This window comes from Mobula hypostoma, chromosome 3 (genome assembly GCF_963921235.1).
Source record: "Mobula hypostoma chromosome 3, sMobHyp1.1, whole genome shotgun sequence".
NCBI lineage: Eukaryota > Metazoa > Chordata > Chondrichthyes > Myliobatiformes > Myliobatidae > Mobula > Mobula hypostoma.
The window spans coordinates 170,439,620-170,455,566 of record NC_086099.1 but is presented as its reverse complement, the minus strand read 5'-3'; the positions used below and the strand labels follow the sequence as shown (position 1 = coordinate 170,455,566).

The window sequence follows — 15,947 nt, the reverse complement described above, 5'->3', positions numbered from 1 at the left end:
CTCGCTCAAAACAATCTCCTATAAATTTAATCCCTTTTTGGTACCAATTATATAAAAGTTGATTGTCCATTGTAAAAGGAATAAGTCTGTTTTGAAACAAAGGTCTCCTTGCTAATAGAGATTTCTGTGTTTCCTTATCAACATTTATCTTCTTCCATAGATCAATCAAGTGTGTTAATATCGGAGATTCTTTCTTTTCCCGTATCCATTTAGATTCCCATTTATATATAAAATCTTCAGGTTTATTTTCTCCTATCTTGTCTAGTTCTATTTTAATCCATGCTGGTTTTTGATCATCGAAAAAAGATGCAATAAATCTAAGTTGATTTGCTTTATAGTAATTTTTAAAGTTTGGAAGTTGTAACCCTCCTAACCTAAATTTACATGTCAGTTTTTCCAATGATATTCTTGACATTTTACCTTTCCAAAGAAATTTTCTCACAGATTTATTTAACTCTTGAAAAAATTTCTGTGGCAATTGTATTGGTAATGTTTGAAACAAATACTGTAATCTCGGAAATATATTCATTTTTACAACATTGACTCTACCTACTAATGTTATTGGTAGTATCATCCATTTGTCAAGATCTTCTTGAATTTTTTTCAATAGTGGTAAATAATTAAATTTATATAAATTCTTTACATCACTATCAAGTCTTATACCTAAATACTTTATACCATTTACCGGCCATCTAAATTGGGTTACTAATTGACATTGACTATAGTCTCCTTTAGTAAGAGACAAAATTTCACTTTTATCCCAGTTTATTTTGTAACCTGATACCTTCCAATATTCATCCAATCTAGAAGATAATTTATGTAACGAATGTTGTGGGTTTGTTAAATAGATCAAAACATCATCGGCAAAAAGATTAATTTTATATTCCTTTTGGTTAACTCTAAAACCCATAATATCTGGATCCAATCTAATTAGTTCTGCTAATGGCTCTATCGCCAATACAAATAGAGCAGGTGATAGTGGACAACCTTGTCTAGTTGACCTTTTTAGCTGAAATGGTGTTGAAATTTGAGAGTTTGTCACTACTTTAGCTTTAGGGTTAGAATTTAAAGTTTTAATCCAATTTATAAAAGATGTTCCTAACCCATATTTTTCTAATACTTTAAATAAAAAATCCCATTCTAATCTATCAAATGCTTTTTCTGCATCCAAAGCTACTACTATACTCTTCTCATCCCTTTTTTGTGCCAAATGAATTATACTGAGTAGCCGAGTTACATCATCTGCCAGTTGTCTATTTTTAATAAATCCTGTTTGATCCATATGTATTAATTTTGGTAAATATTTAGATAATCTATTCGATAAAATTTTTGCTATTATTTTATAATCCGTATTCAATAAAGAAATAGGCCTGTATGATGTTGGTTTCATAGGATCTCTGTCCTTTTTTGGCAATACTATTACAATCGCTGTTGAAAAAGAATCTGAAAGTTTATGTATTTTTTCTGCTTGACGTATTAATTCCATAAAAAGAGGAAATAATAAATCTTTAAATTTTTTATAAAATTCAGGTGGAAAACCGTCTTCTCCTGGAGATTTATTACTTTGAAGTGATCCTAAAGCTTCTTCAACTTCTTTTAATGTAAAAGGCATATCTAATCCCCTCTGTTCTTCCAAATTCAATTTTGGAAGAGAAACTTGTGATAAAAACCTTTCTATCTCATTAACATCGTTTTGGGATTCTGATTGATATAATTCAGAATAAAAATTTTTAAAGGTTTCATTTATTTCAAGAGGTTTATAAGATATTTTATCTGCCCTTGTTCTAATTGCATTTATTGTTTTGGAAGCTTGTTCTGTTTTCAACTGCCAGGCAAGAATTTTATGTGCTCTCTCACCTAACTCATAATACCTTTGTTTAGATCTTATAATTGCTTTTTCCGTTCTATATGTCTGAAGTGTATTATATTGTAACTTCTTATTGACAAGTTGTCTTCGTTTTTCTTCTGACATATATCTTTGTGATTCTTTTTCTATTCTTGTAATCTCTTTTTCCAATAGATCTAGTTCTGCCATATATTCTTTCTTAATTTTAGACGTATAACTTATTATCTGTCCCCTAAGATATGCTTTCATCGCATCCCATAATATAAATTTATCCTCCACTGAATGAAAATTTGTATCCAAAAAAAATTGAATCTGCTTTTTCATAAAATCACAAAAATCTTGACGTTTTAATAATATTGAATTAAATCTCCATCTATAAGCCACTTCTTCCTTATCAGCCATTATTATTGTCATTAATAAAGGAGAATGATCTGATAATATTCTTGCTTTATATTCCATATTTTTCACTCTGTGTTGAATATGCATTGATAATAGAAAAAAATCTATCCTTGAATAAGTTTTATGTCTGTGGGAATAGAACGAATAGTCTCTTTCTTTAGGATTGATTCTTCTCCATATATCAATCAACTTTAAATCTTTCATCAATGATAAAGTTAGATTTACTACCTTCGATTTTATAACAGCCTTGGTTGATCTATCTAAGACTGGGTCTAAGCAAAAATTGAAGTCGCCTCCAATTAATATTTTTTCATGTGCATCTGCCAAATTCAAAAAAGTTTCTTGTATGAATTTTGCATCATTTTCATTTGGTGCATAAATATTCATAAAAGTCCATAGTTCGGAAAAACGTTGACAATGTATAATCACATATCTCCCCGCAGAATCAGTTATTACATTTTGTATCCTAATTGGTAACGTTTTATTGATCAAAATTGCTACTCCCCTCGCTTTTGAATTAAATGAGGCCGCAACAACATTACCCACCCAATCTCTCTTTAGTTTCTGATGTTCAGTTTCTGTTAGGTGCGTTTCCTGTAAAAAAGCTAAATCTATCTTCATTTTTTTAATATATGTTAAGATTCTTTTTCTTTTCACTGGTCCATTAAGCCCATTAACATTAAAACTCAAAAAATTCAATAAACTAGTCATTATTCTTAACAAAGTTACTCCAATCTAAAACATTTATCTTCTCAACTCTCATAGTTCCTTGGGGAATCACTTTAAACTTCACCATGATGCTATGTGTTCCCCCCACAACCTTCCAGGCAAAAAGAGAAAAAAAAGATAGAAAAAAAAAGAAAAAACAAAATACCCCCCCACTAATGTTGTGAATGAAAAGATACACAACACTACCCCCCTCCATTTTACGGGTCGCGGCAAAAGCCACGCTTGCACACATGATTAACGTAGCAATTGATCAGTGCTTCTTCCAGCTCCCCCGCAACAAAAAAAAAGTTATATATATATAAACAAAATTAGTATTATTATTCCCAGCTAATTTCCTCCAGTATTATCCTTTCTTACCCCCCTCATATAATTAATACTATATTTATACATTCATCCAGCTTCAAAAATCCAACAAATCCATTCTTAAACCCAATCTTCATCTTCAATCTATCTCCCTCTCCTGAGTTTGTTCTTGTATCTGGTGAATATTCAGAGAATCTTGCACAAACTGCTCTGCTTTCTGGTAGTCATCAAAAAATCTTTTTTCTCCACCAGACAAAAAAATCTTCAAAGTTGCAGGATAACACAGTATAAATTGATAACCATGCTCCCATAGGGTTTTTTCACTGGATTAAACTTCTTCCTTTTCTTCAAAAGTTCGTAACTTACATCAGGGTAGAAAAAAACTCTTTTCCCTTTAATTATCAATGGCCCTTTTCTATCTTTGGCAGCTCGAACAGCCGCCTGTAGAATCCTTTCCTTGTCTTGAAATCTTAAGAATTTTATTAAAATCGATCGTGGATATTGGTCATCTTTTGGTTTTGGTCTTAAAGCTCTATGTGCCTGCTCAATTTCAATTGATCAAGCCTCCTCTCCCATTTGCAAAACCTCCGGGATCCATCTTTGAAAAAATTCTATTGGCTTATCTCCTTCCATACCTTCTGCAAGACCAACAATTTTTATATTATTACGTCTACTGAAATTTTCCAACATGTCCACTTTCTCCAAGAGTCGGTTTCTTTCCGAGTTCCAGACAAGCAAATCATTTTCTGTTTTTTCCACTCTATCATTCATAAGCCCCATTTCTCTTTCCATCTTCTGAAGCTTCTTTTCCATTTTGTCCTGTCTTTCCATAACTTTATTATAGCATCTCTTCGTATCTCTAAGCTCTTCTCTTACTTTCTTTAATTCAGCCGTTGATCGCAATACAGCCTCTCTTATGTCTCTATCATCTCCTTTACTTCCACTCGCTTCCAATTCTTCCTCCTCTTCTTCATCTGTGTTCTCTGCAGAATCCAGTTCTGACTCTGAGTCATTTTCAATTGCAGTGGGTGTCGGTTCTTGTAGTTTGTGTTGTATCGATCTGAGCATGCGCTCTTCTTTGCGCATGCGCAATTCCGTTGTCTTCTTCGGAGCAACCTCTGCCACCGCCATTGCTCCCTGTTCTACCGAAGGAGATCCAACCTGAGTCCGAGGCTCCATCGTTGCAGTAGGCCCTTTTTTCTTCCCGTCTCGCGGCTGCTTCGCAACAGCAGACTTCTTTTGTTGCGGTTTAGGAGGCATACCGTAAAGTAGTCTTACAAAGTTTATAAATAGTTTTCAAAAAATAATTACCAACTTGGTTTTATTTAAACGGTACTTTACTGATTTGTTGCGGGAGAGCTGAATTTACATGTCTCAATCCCACGTCATCACGTGACGCCCCCCCCCCCCAACAATACCTTAAATACCAGGTCAAGATTATGCAAGCAAATGTTGCAGGCCACTTGTCCGTTTGTAATGGTTACTTGCTTTATTTGCTAATTCTGCAGTTTTTTTATTTTTTAATATCTAATTGCTAAATATTCTGTATATTTGGAGAGCTACTTGGATAAGCTTCAGGATGAGATTAGTCGAACTCTGGAAAAAGTCAGCAGCAGAGAGAAATATATCAACAACCAGTTGGAGAATTTGATTCAAGATTTTCGAGCTACTCAGGCTCAACTAAGTGAGGTAACCTACAAGTCTAATTAATATCAATTTTTAACTTTGAATTCTTGATAATATTTGCTTAAAGAATCTCACTTCCTTCTAGGCCAAAGACCGATATCAACAAGGAAGTGGAGGAGTAACAGAACGAACCAAACTTCTGTCTGAGGTAGAAATTCTATCAATTGCAATAATATTTGCATTTTTTTGAATCAAAAAGTTACTTACTCCAGCCATTCAACTTCAAATACCTTTCATTTAGTTTAGAATGATGCTTTTACACATGATATTACTCAAGCAAATAAATAAGGGACGTGGTAAGTGGTAACACATCAGGCAATATCTCATTGAATGACAGACTAGATAGGAAGGGCAGAATGGCTTACTCCTGCTTCCCAAATATACCACGGTGGAAGTGATTTTCAGCATTATGTTTTTTTTTCTCAGTGCTCTTAATTAAGCAGAAAAAATCTGTTAAGAGTTCCAATTCCTGATCATGGCACAGCATCATATGAAAAATGTGTGTTCAGTGACAAGATTCTTGTTTGCTGAATTGCCCCTTAAGAAAGACGACCAGTAATTTTTCATTACCACTTATCTATAATTGTGAAATGTTTAAGGTGTTGTTACATCTGTTACTTATTTTCATTTAGTCTACTAAATATTTATTTGAATGCATATAAAATTTGTACCATTATGGCTGTTTGGATGACCACACTAAGAATACATGAATTGACAAAATGTGGTGCTAAGGTTGGATGATTTAATAGTTAAGAATTTTCAGTCCTTCTAGGCAAATAAAATATATGCTTTATATTTTGCTCCTTTTAATCATTTTAAAAAATATTAATGCATCTCAAATAATGAAGGTATTTCTATAGATTGTTTTTTTAGTATCTTGTGTGTGCAATTCTTTAAGATAAGTGAAGAATTGGAAAAAGTGAAACAAGATATGGAAGAAAAGGGAAGTAGTATGACTGATGGAGGTTAGTAAACCTTGGATTTTATTCAATAATCTTGCAGAATGAATTTTAAATAATTATTATAGAGAGAGCAAGAAGATTCTATTTTTGAGAGGCTTGTTAGGATATGAAATGCTCTAGAACAAACACTCATAAAAGTGAATTCCACAATATTTCTTAAAGGGGAAAAATGTAAATGTTTGTGAGGATAACAGCCAATGGTTCTTTCAAATAACTTTGCTCATCTTCTTAAGTAGTATCTTCCAGCATAATTTATTTTCATTATGATTTCATAGATTCTTAAGTGTCTAGTAAGGTTAGTATGGGACCCAGAGACTCTTTCACAGGGAGGGCATATGATGGCCAATTTGGCAGGTAGGAGTGTACTTCGTAACGTAGTTCACTCCTTCTGCCATGTAGGCAGAGACCTGTGTGTGCTTCAGATACATAGCCTTTAGATTCTCCATACCATCCTGAATGTTCCAGTTGTTCAGGAAAACTTTGAGAGTATTCTTGAATCTTTTCCTTTGAATGCCTGAAAATGACAGAGCTCAGACACTGTCTGCTCAGTACTCCAATGTTGGGCATGCAAACATTAATCATCTGCATATTGCTGTTTAACTGCTTAGCTTTGGGTAAGCTAGGTCCTGGGATTTAGTTGCCATTGGTTGAACTGCTTCCCATTATTTCTGAAAGTTATCTTTCCTTATACGAGAAGTTTGAAAAGTTGAGCTAAGTGCAAAATTACAGTGAGAAAAACTGAGCACTGGACCAATGGCACAGCCTTATTCGACACCAGTTTACACTACGAATTGTTGTAGGCCTGTTGGTTAACATCTCAGCTTGAATACCATCTTGGGCAAGTTTCTCTGGGCAAACAAATTTGAGAAGAGTGTCCTACAGTGCCTCCTAATTGATGGAAGCAAAGGTTTTAATGTAGGCAAAGAACACCATGTATAGTGTCTGGCATCACATCCACTGTGCCTTGGGACTAATGGAGGTGGTTGAGAAAGATCTTGTCATGTTCCTCCCAGCAGACAACAGGGATCTCTGTAATTGCTGCAATCAAAGCTGTCTTCTTTCTTGTAAATATAAAGATGGAACCTCGTGTATTCATTTCATCTTCATTCACTTATTCACTTCATATGTTCTTATGGGTCACAGGCTTTGTGAAGGATCTGCAGGGTGTTTCTATTCCCTTGAATCAACCTGGTGCTTCCAACCAAGCAGCGCCTTATATTTGTGGCTGGTTAGACCCTCAATCTCCTAATCATTTTCATCAAATCAATTCTGTTTCTTTTTGATAGAGAAGCCAAAAGTTGCTTAACATTTGCCAATTAAGGCAAACTTTACAACAGCTGCTGAGCTTTGCGGCTCCCATAGGCAAGAAGTCAGCTACCATAAGAATAATCAGCTTTGTCAGGTCCTTAAGAGCTTCAGTATTAATTTTCTTGTGACAGTGCTTCTGCTGATGCTTATCTTTTCGGAGCCAAGTTGATGCAAATAATATATGGTCAATCCAGCCATCATTGCCTGTCATGAAATGGGTGGGGTAGACTTCTTTGCAGTTCTTCATTCAACTAATGACATAATTCATTTTATAGTCATTTTATTAAGAGAGGTTAGCAGTCCCTAATTCTTTCTTGCTGATCATGCTCTGCTAAGGGGTTTGCCCCTCCCCAAACGGACACTGAAGCTGCTCAGAAAAATTGTTTGTCTGCCTTTGGGATGTAGATTGAGATTTTGTCTAGGTCAGAGTAGAAGTTCTCTTTAACTTTACCCAAGGTGTCAAGGGTCAGACATGAGTTCTGATGGCTATGGTGTATATGTTCTGTGTTAGAATGAGCCAAAGAGTAAATGAAAAACCATTGTAGCCTATTCTTTATTGTGAAGCACACTCAATTAAGATCGTGTTCCTCTTGTGGCTTGTTCCTCCAAAATGTGTACTCACCACATTGTTCTTTAAATTGGCGAGCTAACGTCCTTAATGTCACACTAAGTGTGATAATATCAGAGCAGATGAGTTCTTGAGCAGTATTGGTAGCAGAACAATGTTCAGCTCTGTCATTGTTGGGATGTCTATCGGGTCCTCTCAGTGCAAGTCCTGATCTTCAAATCACGGAATGGTAGTTGCCTGTGCATGGTTTCTTTAACACAAGTAGTTGTTGTATACACCAGCTATCATTGGATACACAGAGGAACATCTTAATTTATATAAGATGGCCCCAAATTACTATAGGTCAGGCTCTGCTTTATGAGTTTTAATGTTCCCACATTAGTGGGCATACTTATTGGTGCTGCAGAGCACCTGGGCTCTGGCATATATGAAAGCATATATATACCTGCTGGGTAGCACTGGACCACAGCTTCCCTCCTGCTTGTCTCTCACCCCTTTCCCATGCTTCTGAACAATGGTAATACTTCATTAGTAGATCAGAAAACTTCAGAATCCTGCAAGGTTTGAAAACATTTCAACTTAAGAAGGTGACCTTATTAAACTTTGAAAGAACATTTTAGCAACCCTGACCATTTTGTTTCCGTAGGCTGTATAGTTCAGTTTATTGCACTGTACTATGATAATCTGCAGGTGCTCTTTGAGCTTACATTGCTTGTATTGGAATTTTACTGCCAGCTGACATTAACCAACATGCAGAATTATTTATTAATTGTTAAAATTTGAGATAGTAGATACAGTGCTTATAAGAAGTATTCACCCCCCCCCATGGAAGTTTTCATGTTTCATGTTTTATTGTCTTATAACAATGAATCACAGTGGATTTAATGTGGCTCTTTTGACACTGGCTCTTCATGTTAAAGTGAAAACAGATCTCTACAAAGTGATCTAAATTAATTACAAATGTAAAACACAAGATAATTGATTGCGTAAGTATTCACCCCCTTCAAGTCGGTATTTAGTAGACACACCTTTGGCAGCAATTACAGCCTTGATTCTGTGTGGATAGATCTCTAACAGCTTTGCGCATCTGGACACTGCAATTCTTCCCCATTCTTCTTTACAAATGTGCTCAATCTCTGTCAGATTGCAAGCGGATCATGAGCCCTTTTCAAAGGTTCAAAGGTAAAGTTTAATGTCAGAGAAATGTATACAATATACATCCTGAAATGGAGTGCTAGGGGTGGGAAGGCACCTACTGGCCTTCTCCTTCCCATCCTCCCTCCACCTTCTTTATAGGGCCTCTGCCCCTTCCCTCTCCAGTCCTGACGAAGGGTTCCGGCCCGAAACGTTGACTGATCGTTTCCACGAATGCTGCCCGACCTGCTGAGTTCCTCCAGCGTGTTGTGAGTGTTGCTTTGACCCCAGCATCTGCAGAGTATTTTGTGGGAAAGATTACGTGGGTGCAGAGACGTCCAGCCCTGAGACACTAGGCAAGGTCATTCAATTCCAAACAATTGGTTTATTGATCTTCACAGAATGTCTCTCTGATACTTCCTGCTCCCTCTCTTCTTCCTTCCCCTTTTTCCAACCATGAATTCCCCTCTCCCTGTCCCCTTACTATTCTCAGCCCACAATAGAGACCCATATAACAAAACATGAAGTTACTATGGCACTATGCAATAGCCTTACGCACTCTAACTAACTAGGGTGCCTAAGACTTTTGCACAGTGCTGTATACTTGAAATTTATAGAGAAAGATGATGAAAGACTGAAGGCTATGTACTGATATAAAATAAATAATTTAAGTGGATTGATTCCTTGGATTAATTGACACTTTTATTTTCAGCTCCATTGGTGAAAATCAAGCAAGCTTTGACTAAGCTGAAACAAGAGATAACTCAAATGGATATCCGAATTGGAGTTGTGGAGCATACCTTGTTACAAGCCAAACTCAAAGAGAAGTCAAACATGACCAGAGACATGCATGCAACCAATATTCCAGAAACCACAATAGGTGGTTATTGACTTTCAATATTTATATACAAATCATAACTTTATCTGTTAGTACTGTATTGGAAAATTATTGAATTTTGTGATCTACCTGAGGAACCAAAAGTTTTGAATTGTTGGAGCAAGATAATTTAAACAAATCACAGTTGCATTATATTTACATAGATTTATGGTCAAAAGCAAAATACAAAGTCAATTTAAGATGGTGCCAGAGCTCCTTTCATTTACAAAATCAATATTCAGCAAATTTTGCACTTCATATGTTATCAGCAGGTCTTTTGCTCTTAGGCTCATATTCCTAATGTTTTATTAAATTCTCATTGCTCAATTACTGACTCCACTTTCTAAACAAAATTGAAATGACTTTCAACAAATTGCAATGAACTATTGCAGCTTTGTTAAGAAACATAAATATCTCTAAAGAGTTTCAATAAATGCCTCAAAATCTAATCTTTCATTTATAAGCAGCACTGGCTCTTTAAGCATTATGAAGCTTATCTTAAATTCAGTGTTTAATCCATACAGACTTACAAAATTAGCCTCTATTTTTGAGCTCTTTGCTATTACTTTCTTGACGCACTCCCTAATGTACATTTTTCATCCATAATCTTTATTACTTTAACATTAACTTCATGACTTTTTTTAATTGATCTAAATATAAAGTAAATGTACAGTGAAAATTTGTGTAGAAATTGTATATAGTTAACTCTATAGTTTTAACTTGCAATTAACACTGCAAGCAGTACAGATGTTTTAGGCAAGCATTTTATAAATATGTATTTGCAATTTTGTAATCTTTGAATAAAGTTATTTTATCAATAAAATGTTATCTGTTGAGCCAACTGCATATTTTTTGAAATCAGCATGTTAATATCATGTTAACCAACTTTAAAAAAAAATGGAATCATATTAAAGACTTTTTGGTTGTGAAGGAGACCTTTATAACTTGAAATTCAGGAAGTCAATCCAGCATTTAACAAACTGCAATTATAATTTAAAATGCAATATGTATTCAGTATTATTCAAAAGTGTAAAATGTAGTTGATAACAGCTTGAATCATCAGCTGAAGCCCCAAGTCTTCATAGTTCGCAATTTGATACTCTTCCATTCATGCCGGGGCTGTTGACAAATAAAACATGGAATAATTTAAATGGAATTTTATCCAAATTTGCTTTTTAAAATCTGTGATGTGGGGTTTATTGTTTGTTATTTCTTCACATTGAGCTTCTGAACTTGGAAATAGAGCCGGCGAAATACTGCCGTAAAGATGCTCTTTATAAAACCAAGCAGTAAGAATTAAGAGCTATTTCACTTTAGACAAGTGTAGCAGTACCAAATCTAATCTCCCCGTGAAACGGTCATAGAACATGCAACGGTTGCTTAAAATGGAATATCTGTTCGGATGCAACTTTTCATTCACTTGAACCGAATACTAAAACTTGGGTTGATTTGAACAACCTGGAATATCTACAATAATCCATGCTGCAGAGCGAGAGGAAAAATATCTATTTACAGGTGCTAGGACTCGATTCTGCTTTTTTTTTAAACCTCAGTACTATATACTTCGTTCCCACTGACGGCAGAAGCTCGTGTGGTTCGAGATGAATATGGTTCCTAACGCTGGGAGGCCGTTGCGCAGACAACGAACCACCCTGCGGTCTGGCCGTGGAATGTTATTTTTTAAGTGGAGCAGCAAGGGCTGAAAATGGTGGGAGACCGGAGCGAGGTGAGATGAGACATCCCATCCGCCCGGGGAAAAATGTGGGAACGGCACAAAATTATAACTGTCCTTTCCCTTTCAAAGTCGCATTTTTCTAGTCAAAAAGTTTTAAAAGAAACTCTTGTGGTTTTGATAATATTTGCGGCGACTGTTTATGGATTGTTCCTCTTTTTGCACACGTCAGGTATGTAACTATTTCATGTTCAGCTCCTGTCCGTCTGAACATACAATCTTGGTGAATTTGAACAGGAATATGTTGTTGAAAAGTACGGCATGTTGTTCGTTATATTTGTCTGCTTTTTATTAGAAAAATGGGAGAGGCAAAATCAGGTCAGGGAGACGTCAGCAGCTCTGCTTGGGCTGTTAGGCTGTACAATTTTGATATAACTTTTTAAGATGCAAGGAAACAATTGTCATCGGGAATATCAAAATATACTATTTTAATTATTTCAGCACAACAAAGGATTTGGAGAGGGTGCCGAAGACGTTCACAAGAATATCTGAATTAGAGAGTATTAGCCAGGATTACAAATTTGAATTGTTTTCTCCGCAGTGTCAGAGATTGGGGGAAAATCTGACAGAAGTATATAAAGTTAGGAGAGGCATAGGAAAGGTAGATAAAATATCCCCCCCCCCAGTTGGAGAGGGTAAAGCTTTAAAGTAAAAGGGTAAAAGTTTTATTGATTCGGGGGTCCTGCGGGCTTACTACCATTTAAGTGAGAAGGTAGTGATAACCTGCTTACTTGAATTGCTGCTGTCCTTGAGTTGTGGGTATGTCTGTTAGGAAGGGAGTTGTATTAGACCCAGGAGATTTATGAGGCTTCTTTGTACACAGAGTGATTGGAGACTGGAATTTGCTGCCTGGGAAGAGGTGGAAGATGATATGATAGTGATATTTAAGAGACATTTAGAAGCATGAAAAAGCATGGAATTGAGGGAAATAGACTATGTGCAGGCAGATGTGTGGTTGCATTTGGCAGTGTGTTGACACAGAAATCGAGGGCTTCAGAGGCTGCTGCTGAGCTGTGCAACTCAATATTCCACGTTCCCCAACACCTGACCTTTCATGGATAATATCCTCACTCCTTTGGTGTTCACTTGTCTAGATTAAATTTCATCTGCCATTTTACCCATTTTCATTCACACATGAATACCTATCCACTGCCCTGGACCATCATCCACTCTATTAATGGTTCTATCAACCTTGGTGCCATTCATGAACTTACAAATCATGTCATCCACATCCAGATCCAAGTCATTCATGTATATTACAAACAGCACAGATTTCAGTATTAATCCTCATATGACACAACTAATCATATAATCTGATTGCCAGAAACTCTGTGCCACCACCACCTGACTCCTGTTTTCAATCCCATAGGCCCTAACCTTTTGGACCAGTGTCCTTTTCAAAGGCCTTACTAAAGTCCTTGTAAATGGCATCCACTGCTTTGCCTTCATCAGCACACCTTGTTACATGTTCAAATGTTCAGGTAAGATTTACTTCTGATAAAGCTATGTTGACTGTAGCACAGGAATAGACCCTTTGTCACAAAGTATTTGTATCAAGCATGATGCCAAGTTAAATTAAATTGCCTGCACCTGATCTCTGGCTCTCCATGCCCTGTATTTTCATGTGACTATCTATCTGAAAGCTGCTTGAATGCTACCATTGCATTTGCTTCCACTATCAGTCCTAGCAGAACACTTCAGGCACCGGCCACTCTCTGTGTTTAAAAGAATTCTTGCACCACCCATCCCCTTCAAGCTCATCCTCTGACCTTAAACCTTTGTCCTCTAATATTTGACCTTCCTGCCAGTCAGTATAACTCTTCCACCAGTTCTGTATGTCTTTTATGGATGGGCAAGACAATTCTGAATCCAAACTACCAATTCATCACGGATCCAGTGCATTTTAATATTCCTGATCAAACTTCCATGAGGGATCTTTATTAGTGTCCATGTAATCCCTTCAAGATGGCGCCAATAAAGGGCGACTATTTGCATGCAGCTCCAATGGGAATGATCAAATATTCCTGTTCAGGACTACTACAGCTAATATCCACAGTCACAGCCATGGGTACTTCAGTGAGCAACATTGATTTAAGATGTTTAAAAAAAAATCTATCAACACTTATAATCGACGGATCCTGGACTGCAGACTCAGTTTGCAAGTACGGTTCCCTTTTAAGAAAATGGAAGAGTGGAGCCGAGCAGGCTACAGGTACAATTGAAATGCCGATTCTTGAGATGCCTTCCTTCCCCCACCATTTCAACTTCCCTGCTGGCAAACATACAGTCTCTGGAAAGTAAAATTGAAGACCTCAGAACACAATTGCTATACCAGAAGGATATCGGTGACTGCTGTGTACTTTGTTTCATGGAAATATGCTATCCCCTGCCATTTTAAACACAGTGCTGCATCTCAATAGCCTCACCATCCTTCACAAAGTCAGGCAGTTCAGTCCGTTAAAGATAGAGAAGCTGGAGTATGCTTTATGATTCGCTCATCGTGGTGCACAGACTTGGCGGTTCTCTCTCAGTCCTGCTCAACCAACTTGGAACATCAAGAGATCAAATGTTGTCCTTTTTATCTACTGAGGGAGTTTTCTGCAAACATCCTGGTGGCGATGTACATTCCACCTCAGGCCAACGTCAGGCAGACACTGGAGGAGCTAAGCTCCATAATCAGCAGGCATGAAACAGCGTGCCCTGATTCTTCCTGTCTTCCTGCTGCCATAACAGGGATAGCTATCTCCTTGTCCTTTCCTATCATCCTACATCCAGCATATCACTCTCTGTAACTTCTGCCTTCTTGAACAGGATCCTACCACTAAACACATTTTCCCCTCCCACCCCACTCCACTTTCCACAAGCATTGCTCTCTCCATGATTCCCTGTCCACCCTTCCCTCTCCACTGATCATCCTCCTGGCGCTTACCTCCTCCCTCAGCACCATTCAGCGCCCCAAACGGTCCTTCCAGATGAGGTAACACCACTTCACCTGCATCATCTACTGTAAACGATGCTCCTGCTGCCGCCGCCTTTATATCGGTGAGACCAAATGTAGATTGGCAGACCACTTTGTCATGCATCCTTGCTCCATCCACCACAGCAGGTGGGTTTTCCTAGGTGGCACCTGTTTTAATTCTACTTCCCATTTTCATTCCAACATGTCGATCCATAGCCTCCTCTACTGCCACGAAAAGGCCATTCTCAGGTTGGAGGAGCAACACCTCATATTCCAAATGGTTAGCTGCCAAGCTGACAGCGTGAACATTGATTTCTCTAACTTCTAGTAATTCCTCCCCCTCCCCCCGCTTCTTCTCTTTCTCAGTTCCCCATTCGAGATCCCCTCTTTCTCTTCCTTTTCCCCTCACCTGCCCATTACCTCTCTCAGGTGCCCCTCCTCTTCATCTTTCTTCAATGGCCCATTCTCCTTTCCTATCAGATTCATTCTTCTTAACCAGCTATCACCTCCCAGTTTCTCACTTCATCCCCCCCCTCCCCCACCTATTCACCTTCCCCCTCACTTGGCTTCACCTATCACCTGTTAGCATGTACTCCTTCCCCTCCCCCCCCCACCTTCTTATTCTGTCTTCTTCCCCCTGCTTTTCCATTCTGAGGAAGGGTCTTGGCCTGAAATATTGGCTGTTTATTCACCTTCACTGATGCTGCTGAGTTCGTCCAGCATTTTGTGTGTTTACTGGCTGTTTGTCCTGAGCTGTTTGTCTTATGAGACATCAGTCAACAATGGTGTAACGCAGAGATTTGCAAGGACCTTTGGTGTTTGTGCTATACTGCATGTTAACGACTTGGTGAATGTAGGAGATACGATTAGCAAGTTTGCAGTTGGCATGCAAGTTGGTGGAGTAAGGAAGGTTGCCTAAGGGATCAGATGGAAAGTTGGGTAGAGTCTTGGTAGATAAAATTTTATCCTAGTAAGGTTATGCATTTTGAGAAGTGAAATAGGGAGAAGAGACATATAGTAAATGATCGGGTGATCAGTGGAACCTTGAGTTCAAGTCAGTAGTTCCCTGAAAGTGGCAATACAGGTAGATAGAATGGTGAAGGAGGCACAATTGCCTTCATAGCTGATGGCATAGCATGTGAAATTTTGAATGTTGTGTTTCAACTTTACAGGACACTGTTTGTATTGTAGTTGGAATATTGTGTTCAGTTCTGGTTGCCAATTATAGGAGGAATGTGGTTGTGTGGAGAGTGTGCAGAGGGGATTTACTACTATTGATTACTGGACCTTTTCTCTGCTGACTCTTTTGGCATCTGGAAATCATCACCTGTATTGGAGTAAGTAGGCAGTGGAGGAGCTTTTAAAAGAAACATGTGAAGAGTCCAGGGGCATCATACTTCAATTAGGGTGAAGGGTAGCTCTGCTGATGAAAGATATCAAGGCA

The 15,947-nt window shown here is 37.6% G+C and overlaps 2 protein-coding genes across 2 annotated transcripts in view; both read left to right on the top strand.

Moving 5' to 3' along the window:
• ift57 (intraflagellar transport 57 homolog (Chlamydomonas)) overlaps positions 1–10,787 on the top strand; it is a 41,247-nt gene extending 30,460 nt beyond the window's left edge. Inside the window, exons 8-11 of the mRNA XM_063042365.1 lie at positions 4,835–4,966; positions 5,049–5,111; positions 5,862–5,928; positions 9,648–10,787. Of these exons, the coding sequence (XP_062898435.1) occupies positions 4,835–4,966; positions 5,049–5,111; positions 5,862–5,928; positions 9,648–9,826 (441 nt within the window). The 3' untranslated portion in view covers positions 9,827–10,787. The remainder of the gene's footprint in view (positions 1–4,834; positions 4,967–5,048; positions 5,112–5,861; positions 5,929–9,647) is intronic.
• Positions 10,788–11,549: 762 nt separating this feature from the next.
• Positions 11,550–15,947, top strand: part of LOC134343756 (zona pellucida-binding protein 2-like) — an 80,824-nt gene continuing 76,426 nt past the window's right edge. The window contains exon 1 of the mRNA XM_063042497.1: positions 11,550–11,716. Coding sequence (XP_062898567.1) covers positions 11,572–11,716 — 145 coding nt within the window. The 5' untranslated portion in view covers positions 11,550–11,571. The remainder of the gene's footprint in view (positions 11,717–15,947) is intronic.